Source organism: Gorilla gorilla, chromosome 15 (assembly GCF_029281585.2).
Source record: "Gorilla gorilla gorilla isolate KB3781 chromosome 15, NHGRI_mGorGor1-v2.1_pri, whole genome shotgun sequence".
Classification (NCBI taxonomy): domain Eukaryota; kingdom Metazoa; phylum Chordata; class Mammalia; order Primates; family Hominidae; genus Gorilla; species Gorilla gorilla.
In genome coordinates this window covers 81,836,318-81,846,158 of record NC_073239.2, presented here as the reverse complement: position 1 = coordinate 81,846,158, position 9,841 = coordinate 81,836,318, and the positions used below count along the sequence as shown (strand labels likewise).

The 9,841-nt window shown below is 46.0% G+C and overlaps 2 protein-coding genes across 3 annotated transcripts in view; one reads left to right on the top strand and one right to left on the bottom strand.

Moving 5' to 3' along the window:
* Window positions 1-1,389: 1,389 nt before the first annotated feature.
* Window positions 1,390-9,841, bottom strand: part of CHURC1 (churchill domain containing 1) — a 29,156-nt gene continuing 20,704 nt past the window's right edge. Inside the window, exon 4 of one of the 2 annotated variants that reach the window (XM_055362079.2) lies at window positions 1,390-1,603. In XM_055362079.2, coding sequence (XP_055218054.1) covers window positions 1,490-1,603 — 114 coding nt within the window. In that variant the 3' untranslated portion in view covers window positions 1,390-1,489. The remainder of the gene's footprint in view (window positions 1,604-9,841) is intronic. The other variant, XM_055362080.2, reaches the window with a different exon arrangement.
* Window positions 2,134-5,742, top strand: GPX2 (glutathione peroxidase 2). Its single transcript, XM_004055307.5, has 2 exons — window positions 2,134-2,397; window positions 5,063-5,742. The coding sequence occupies exons 1-2, from the start codon at window positions 2,176-2,178 to the stop codon at window positions 5,411-5,413; spliced, it is 573 nt and encodes a 190-aa protein (XP_004055355.2). The 5' UTR covers window positions 2,134-2,175; the 3' UTR covers window positions 5,414-5,742.

Genomic DNA, 9,841 nt, shown 5'->3' with positions numbered 1-9,841 from the left:
AAAAGAGTTTAAAGATTTGCCTAAGGGTCCGAAGTAACAGTAGCAGAATTGTGGTTGTAAACCACTGAATTGGAATCACTGGAGGGCAAAGCTTTCGCATCTCTAGAAAAATCCCTACAAACAATTCTCATTTGCAGTCAGAATTAAGAACCACCAACCTAGGCTTTCTGCCTAAGCCAGTGCTGCGTCCAGAGCAAGCACTGTCCCACAGAAAGCCATGAGAATCATACGCTGCTTAGTGTATGCTTAAAGTTGTAAGCTTTTGGAAAGCGAGGCCAGTTTGAGGTAAATTTGGAGACAGAGATATTTTAGGAGAGCCTCACCAAGTATATTCCATTAGGAAAGGTGAGAACCCTGGGAGTCTGAAGGGTCCACGGTCACACCAGGAGAAAAGGGATGGCATGTACCTAAGGAAGAGGGAACCCCCACACTCCTCATCTTGGGAACTCCTATGGCCTTCTTGAAGAAGGCTTGCAAAAGAGCAGAGAATAAGAGGTGTCTCTGGAGGCCCAGAGAGTACTAGGGGGAAGCTCTAGGTATGCACATAAATCTGGCAAGTTACAGTTCTGCCCACTATCAGTGCCAAGTCCTTGTGACTCAGTGGCTTGGTGGGGACTCTTTCTTATTGGTTGCTTCTAGGAACTCCACCCAGCTTCAGCAGGGGACACACTTCCCTCTACACTTCCTGTCACTCCTTCTGCCCACTTAGGTAATGGAAACTTGTTTTTAGGGAGCAGCCAGCTGAGACACATGGTCCCTGTATACTTGAACAGCCATGGAAAAGCTGCAAGGCAGCTTGGCGCTCCCTGGCGATAATTACTTCATCTCATCTCAACAAATCAGACTCTCAAGACCAGCTGCTCCCCAGACTTGCTTATTCTTTGTTCCAAGGAGACAATTCCCAATGGATGTGCCCCTGTGAAAACACCCTAGTAAACATTTGCTTTGTTATTGAAATTTCACTCTAAAATCCCAAAGCTAGGTCAAGCCCCATTGCTAGTTTTACTGATGAAGAAATCAAGGCATTTTTAAAAGAGTAACTTGTTGAGTTGGCGGGTGCTTGGGTCTTTTCAGTTTCTGTGGCTTCCAGGGGTGGGCCTCTGAGATGGCCCTTAGCAGACATCCTGCGATGCACTGCATTGCTCTTGTTGAAAGCATCAGGGGTGGCCTGCCTGCGTCTGGAACCACAGCAGCTTCAACTTCCTCCACACACTTCCTTCTGTGGGAACGTGACCAGCACAAACCCGCTCTGAAAAGTCTTGGGGACCAAATCTCTGTCTGAGAGGAAGGTAGGTGCAGTTCATCCACTAAGTTTACCCACCTGTTCTGTGACTCCTCTTCACCATTCTCCCAGCAACGACTGAGCCTCATGACTTGGGGGCTGGGGGATGAGGTGGAGGTGGGGGATATAATATGGGAGATGGTACAGTGCAGGGGCAGAGGCTGGTGTGTTCTCCAGGACAAGTGGCACCACGCACTGAAAGACTTTTCAAGATAAACACAACTTTGTCTCTTCAGCCTGGCAAGAGCTGAGGCACTGAAAACTTCTTTTTTCCCCTAGAAAATGACACACTCTCCTCCTAAGGGTCCCTTTGATTTTGTCCTGGTGGAAAGCAACAAAGAGAAGAACGTGAACAGGAATATGTATATTTCAGTTGTCATCTTAGTCCCATGGACAGGAGGCTCAATTCTCTTCTTCATCTTTCAGATCTCCGCAGACCCTGCCCTCTCACTGTACAATTCAGAGATTGACACTCAGCAGGCATTCAATAAATGTCTGTGTCAAGTGAGAACAACTTGATGGGGCAAGTAGGAGTCAATCCTGCATCCCTCCCTCCCTTTTTTTCCTCTCCATTCGACCTTCAGGGCTCTGGTTTCCTGTAAGCAGTGAATTATTTACTTCTGCTCATAGATATCAAATTGGCCCTTCCCAGGTTGCAGCACGGTGGGGCGGGGAGGCGGCTTTGTTCAGTCTGTAAATAGGAGGAGCAACCTCCTTGTTCAAACAGCACTTACAGGTGGGGGCCTGTTTTTGCTAAGTCATCCTGGGGATGCTCAAAGCTCCATTGTTAGATCCTTTCTGTCCTCCTTCCTGGCTCCTCCTTCCTCCCCACCCCTCTAATAGGCTCATAAGTGGGCTCAGGCCTCTCGGCAGGGCTCACTCTGCGCTTCACCATGGCTTTCATTGCCAAGTCCTTCTATGACCTCAGTGCCATCAGCCTGGATGGGGAGAAGGTAGATTTCAATACGTTCCGGGGCAGGGCCGTGCTGATTGAGAATGTGGCTTCGCTCTGAGGCACAACCACCCGGGACTTCACCCAGCTCAACGAGCTGCAATGCCGCTTTCCCAGGCGCCTGGTGGTCCTTGGCTTCCCTTGCAACCAATTTGGACATCAGGTGAGGGGTCCCTCCTTGTAATGCACCAAAAGTGTTGGGTTGGTGTAGCTCAGGTGGGATAAAAGGAGAGGCTGAATGACCATGTTTTGGAGTGTCTGGAATAATGGGGTATGTTTTGTTAAGCTAGGTCTTTAGGTGCATGTGACATACCAAGAGAAGGTATATATTTTTTAAGATTAAACACTGAGGCTGTGTGATTTTTATAGTTTACTGTCTTTCTACTATATTACTCCATGAGGGCTGGTTCCAGGTCTGTGTTTCTCTCCACTGTGTCCTCAGTGCCTAGGGCACAGAAAGCACTCATTATATATTTGTTGAATAAATGAGTGGAGAAAATAGAGGCCAGGAATCAAACAAGAATTGGACAGACTCAAGAGACCTTAGCTCTAGCTGGACTTGGTTTTGCTATTTACTGGCTCTGTGCCCTCGGAAAGGGCGCTTCATTTTTCGGTTTAGTTTCCTCATCTGTAAATTGGGGATAATACCACTTAGCTCATAGGATTATTATGATGTTTAGGGGACAGGATATACAAAAGTAACTTGAAAAATATAAAGTACTATGCAAATGCAAGCAAACTGATTATTTAGATTGAGGATGATTTTTGTTGGTTTAAATTAGCCAAGTAGAAAGAGAATAAGCAGGAAAGAGAAAGGTTTTCAAAAGGCACGTGCCTCTGGGCATTACATGCACCTATTTCTGATTAATGGGTCAAGTTGCTATAGATCTTCAGCCCACACACCTCAAGTTCTCTTTAGGGATTCTTCTATTTCCACCTATGATTTTAACATACAAGCAGGGAGAATGAACCCAAGCGAACCCTCTCGTTATAATCCCCTTAGTTCAATTCACAGTGGTATGAAGGTGAGGAAGACAGGAAAGCAGGAAGGCTGAAGCATCACTGGCTGTGACAAACCTGAGCCCAAGCTGTTCACTGCGCTCACCGTTCTTCCCTAAGTTTTCTGTCTGGCCTTTTCTAGAGCAGGAGAGACAGAAGTAGCAAACCCTCTTTCGAGATGTCCCTCCAGCCCCAGAAGTACCTCCAGCCTCACACCATCACTTCAGCCTAGCAAGTTGCTGGAGGGAGTCTATAACCTACCAGGAGCCAGCCAGCCATTTGTATTAAGAAATAGAAATCTGCCAGGGTACAGTGGCTCACACCTATAATCCCAGCGCTTTGGGAGGCTAAGGTGGGCAGATTGCTTGGGCTCAGGAGTTCAAGATTAGCCTGAGCAACATGGTGAAACCTTGCTTCTACAAAAAATTGCAAAAATTAGCCAGGCATGGTGGCATGTGCCTGTAGTCACAGCTACTTGGGACGTTGAAGTGGCAGGATCGCCTGAGCCTGGGAAGTCGAGGCTGCAGTGAGCTATGATTGTGCCACCGCACCCCAGCCTAGGTGACAGAGTGAGGCCCTGTCTCAGGAAAAAAAACAGAAACAAAAACAGAGAAGTCCACTAGAGATCAGCTCTGGGCTCATGATGTCATGATGGCCTGGAACTGACTGAACTAGTTAGTTCTCACAGGTCAGAAGCAGGAACTTTCTCCCAGAGGAAGATATCTGTCTCTTAAATTGGAAAGGCAGAGGTGGAAAAGAAGGGTTCCCAACGGGCCTTTTGGATTGTCATGAATGGTGATGCTGAGAGGGAATAGGACAGGGATGGCAGTGGGGAGGGAAAGGCAGGGACCAGGTTTTGAGCCAAAGCATGCGTAGCTGAGAGCAGTGAGTAGATAGGAGGTGCAGCAGTCTTTGGGTAGCAGCCTACTCAAGAAAAGAATGATAATTACATACTCGCAATCTTTAGCCATCAAGCACTTATTTCCTCAACTCCCCCTCCCCCTGGCCTATTGCTGAACCCTAAATCCTGTATCCTATTTAGTTCATGCCTGTTGGTTACTAAGCAGTTCCATTTAGAGTACACATTCATTGTTGCCTTGAACTTGCTCTGCTGTTATGGCACCTGAAAACTAGATGTTCTTGGATGGGGGTCTTCCTTCATCAAAGCTTCTTCCCATTTGTACTTCAGTTCTAGGACAAGGCAAGAAGAAAGCAAGAAGCTGTAAATCCCATTCCTCTGGGTCTCAATTTCACCCTCAGTTCAAGGAGCTGAGTAGGCAGAGGCAAAGGCTATACTCAACACACGTGCAATTGAAAGCAGGCGAGGCAAAACCAGGGCAGAGGAAAGGGAAGGGGTGTGTGTGTAGGTATGGATTTATGGGTAGGTAGGTCGGTAGGTTAGTTGAAGAGGAGGTTCTAAGCAGTATAACCTAAGCCTCTTTTCTCTTTCTTCTGCTTCAAACACCTTAAGAACTGCTCAGGGTAGACTGGAGACAAAAGCAACAGCTCAGAAGTGCTAAATCTTGAAGAGCAGCCAAAGCATGGGCAACAAAGTGAGACCCCATCTCTACAAAAAAAAAAATTAGCCGGGCATGGTGGCCTGTGTCTGTAGTCTCAGCTACTAAAGAGGCTGAAGCAGGAGGAATGCTTGAGCCCAGAAGTTCAAGGCTGCAGTGAGCGACACCTCGTCTGTCTTGTCTCTCTCTCTCTCCTTCACAGTGAAAAAGAATGACCCTGGGGAGGGAGTGTAGGAGGGTGAGAGTTTCATGTTGTGGATCTTTCTCTTCCCCTACCCCCTGTCCATGCGCTTTGTCTTTTTCCTCCCCTAGGAGAACTGTCAGAATGAGGAGATCCTGAACAGTCTCAAGTATGTCCGTCCTGGGGGTGGATACCAGCCCACCTTCACCCTTGTCCAAAAATGTGAGGTGAATGGGCAGAACGAGCATCCTGTCTTCGCCTACCTGAAGGACAAGCTCCCCTACCCTTATGATGACCCATTTTCCCTCATGACCGATCCCAAGCTCATCATTTGGAGCCCTGTGCGCCGCTCAGATGTGGCCTGGAACTTTGAGAAGTTCCTCATAGGGCCGGAGGGAGAGCCCTTCCGACGCTACAGCCGCACCTTCCCAACCATCAACATTGAGCCTGACATCAAGCGCCTCCTTAAAGTTGCCATATAGATGTGAACTGCTCAGCACACAGATCTCCTACTCCATCCAGTCCTGAGGAGCCTTAGGATGCAGCATGCCCTCGGGAGACACTGCTGGACCTCAGCATTCCCTTGATATCAGTCCCCTTCACTGCAGAGCCTTGCCTTTCCCCTCTGCCTGTTTCCTTTTCCTCTCCCAACCCTCTGGTTGGTGATTCAACTTGGGCTCCAAGACTTGGGTAAGCTCTGGGCCTTCACAGAATGATGGCACCTTCCTAAACCCTCATGGGTGGTGTCTGAGAGGTGTGAAGGGCCTGGAGCCACTCTGCTAGAAGAGACCAATAAAGGGCAGGTGTGGAAACGGCCAGCCTGTATGTGTGTTCTTTGACAGAGGGCGGAGGGAAGCTACAAACTGCAGGTGGGATAGAGGAGCTGCTAGCACACAAAGCTTTGGGAGGGGAGGATCTGACAGATCAAGGGATGCCCTGATTACTGACAGGAAAGCAAGCGCTGGCCAAGGTCTGCAGTGGCAGGTGCAGTTATGGGAAATGTGAATTATATTATTCCTTTACAGCTCTTCTTCAGAACTGGGGAAAAAGAGAAAGTGATAATGGGAGGTAGAGGAGGAAAAGACAATGAGCCCTTTGGTTGGGGATATTGGGAGGCTGTTAGGAGGATTACAGTCAGGAAGCATCAATAGCACTGTGGGTACTGGGCCAACTAGATCTGACTTGTGCCTTGGGAAATTCCTGGGCAGTCAGCTTAGTTAATGTTTACCAATAGCAAGGGCATAGAGGGTGTAGTTACTGAGAACACAAACAGCACTTTATCTTTTTCCTGATCATCAAACATCTCGGGTGTTTGATCCTTTGCTAGACTGATTCTCCCTCCTTTTTAAAGTTTATGGCCCGGGTGTGGTGGCTCACACCTATAATCCCAGCACTTTGAGAGTCCGAGACAGGCGGATCACTTGAGGTCAGGAGTTCGAGACCAGCCTGGCCAACATGATGAAACCCTGTCTGTATTAAAAATACAAAAAATTAGCCAGGTGTGGTGGCGCACGCCTGTAATCCCAGCTACTCAGGAGGCTGAGGTGGGAGACTCATTTGAACCCGGGAGGTGGAGGCTGCAGTGAGCCAAGATGGTGGCGCTACTACACTCCAGCCTGGGCGACAGAGTGAGACTCCGTCTCAAAATAAATAAATAAAGTTCACATTACACCCTCACTCTTCTCAAAATCACATATTCACAAATTCAGGCTCGGGACAAATAGAGGCAGGAATGACTGGACTCATTTCTTCCTCCGTAAGAAGGAAGGGGTTGGGGATGGGAGAGAGCCTCCCTTCAGAGTCAGGCTGTTTATAATCTGCCATTTGCAACATCATTATTCCTCACTGTGAGGACAGTTTTGCTCAGAGGCCTTGCAAGGATGGTGTCCCCAGTTCCTCATCTAGTGCAGACATAATCAAAACATATCACCACTGCCAAGGTCAGGTTCTATCATGTTCTGGAAAAGATACCTGCTGAGAGGCCACTGCCTGTCACCTTGCCCCACAGACCTCATCCTGGAAACTTCTCATTTCACCTTCCCTTCTTTGACCACTAGATGGAATATTTCCACTTCTATTCACCGAAGCCCTGAAGGGACAGTTTTCCAAACTGGACACACTGCTTCAGAAGCCCAATGCTAAACGAAAAATGTTTTTCCTTTAGTTGTTCTGCTTACCCTAACCATTTTCTAAGCACTTGCATCATATGAGAATGAATGTGGAATAGATGTTTAGGATCCCCACTGTCTGACCTTCAAGTAAACCTGTCAACAACAGTGCTTTATTTCAAAAGGGTAACCTGAGTATTACAGTGGGAATCCCCTGACACCTTTCTGCAGGGCCTTCTGCTAACTTAAGGCTACCCTTACCTTCACTCTTGAAACCTCAAGCCTTTCAGATTCCTGCTCTTAAAGTCAACAGCTGGCGTATGAATTATTATGGGGCAGGACCATGTACTGATTTTAGAGCAGTACCTGCAGACAAATTGCTTTCCTGAAAAAATAGAGAATTCTTCTTGGATGCTAGTCATCACCTTGACAGTACCATAGCCTGTTGTTACATCCAGTAACAGAGCCAGCTATCTCGGGTGTTGGAAACATGCCACAGGCAACTTAGAGCCTGAGACACCAGTACAATGTGTTTGGTCTTTCCCTTGAGGCCCAAGTTCAAAGAATTATTTAGGGATTCCCAAAGGAATGGGAATTACAGTATAAGTGATTCTGCAGAAAGTCAAGAGAAGGCCATAAAGCTAGAATGAAGGCTCTTCACTTGGGAGGGGAAACGCTATTTGCTTCAGACAGAACCTGATCTGTTCAGCTCAGGAGGAAACAGGGAAGGCAAGACTGGAGGATTCTATTTTAAAAGGATGTTTAGGTTTACCAAATATTTAGTTGTGCTGTTGTTAAAATGAAGAGAAATTGGAAAGTGTTTCCTTTCCTTTATTCTTCATCTTGTTTGTCCCCCTTATCATCCTCAGAAGTATTAGCTTGTGATCATAAACAGACAAGGCAAAGCTTTAAAATATCACCCACTTTTCTAGATAAACAAAAATCTTTTAATCAGATTTCCCTAGGGGCACCCAGAAGGAGGGGGAAGTCTCCGTAACAACTCTCCCAGAAGTGCTGAGATAATGCTATTCAACTCAGAGGAGGGACAGAGAGAATCACTAACCTGAGGGCTCTTACAAAAACAAAAAACAAAACAAAACAAAAAAACCAGAGCTTGGAACAAGTGATTTTAGGAGGCCAGGGTATAGACATTGAAATCTATAATTATCTTCATGACTATGTTCCCATAGCTATCTCTCCTTAGTTTATGAGACACTGAGGCCCAGTGTGGTGGCTCAAGCCTATAATCCCAACACTTTGGGAAGTTGAGGCGGGAAGATGGCCTGAGCCCAGGAGCTCACTATGTAGCCTGGGCTACACAGTAAGATCTCGTCTCTACAAAAAATTAAAAAAAAAAAAAATCGGCTGAGTATGGTGATGTACACCTGTAATGGTTTCAGCTACTCAGGCGGCTAGGGTGGGAGAATTGCTTGCGCCTGGGAGTTCAAGGCTGCAGTGAGCTATGATTGCACCACTGCACTCCAGCCTGGATGAGACCTTGTCTCAAAAACACTGAGCCAAACTCTAGAACTTTATTATAATCACCATCACAACCATCATCCAAACTACCATTCATTTAATATTTACTATGGGCACAGACTGTGCTAGGTACTTTATATACACTAGGTTATTTAACCCTCATAGAGATCCCATGAAAAATTGTTATTTCTATTAAAAGAAAAGGCAATTGGGCAAGACACTTGCCAAGGACACACAGCTTAGGAAGGAGCAAAGCTGAAAGTTAAAGCCAGGTCAGTCTGACTCCAAAGCCTCTACTCTTAACCATAACACAACAGTGCTTTCTTCTAGCTCAGATTTTTCTTCATAAAAACCACTGACAGCTGCCTGCACACAGCATTAGATTTAAAAATTGTTAGATTTAAAAATTCTGTGGAGGCGTGATGGTTTCTAGTTTTCCACTGAAGACACTGAGGTACAGACAGGATAAGTGACTTGCCCAGTGTCCCATCATTAGCAGGTGACAAAGCTAATTCTAGACCCAGATCTTTTAATTCCTTTTCTATCCAACTATACTGTATCTTACAACAGTCTTGTACTACAGTAAAAAAAACATACATTTTTAAATTGAGCGCCTCAAATAACTAGCCCTGCTCACGACATGAAAGAATGAAACCGAAAGGACTTTTGATACACTGAAATAAAGGACAGTGAACATAAACCTCTTCATGGTAACTTACAAATAACAAGCCATATCTGGTTGTGCCCAAGCTATCTCATGTCAATTAAATTAGTACTGGGAGAACCTAAAACCATGTGAGAAAGAGCTAGATCAAACAAAACAACAAATACTGGCTGAGCTTTTAACTTCAGGAGCCTAACTAGCCAGACCTGTACATCACAGAATGATTAGAGAAAAAGGAGGTGCCAAGATAAGCCCATGTTTCCAATTATCCCCACAGGTGATTTCTCTTCCTTCTTATATCTCAGGAAGGAAAGTAAAAAGAAGAGCCATGTTTTGCCTAATTCCTTTTTTTTTATTTTATTATTATTATTATACTTTAAGTTTTAGGGTACATGTGCACAATGTGCAGGTTAGTTACATATGTATACATGTGCCATGCTGGTGTGCTGCACCCATTAACTCACCATTTAGCATTAGGTATATCTCCTAATGCTATCCCTCCCCCCTCCCCTCACCCCACAACAGTCCCTAGAGTGTGATGTTCCCCTTCCTGTCTCCATGTGTTCTCATTGTTCAATTCCCATCTATGAGTGAGAACATGCGGTGTTTGGTTTTTTGTCCTTGCGATAGTTTACTGAGAATGAAGGTTTCCAATTTCA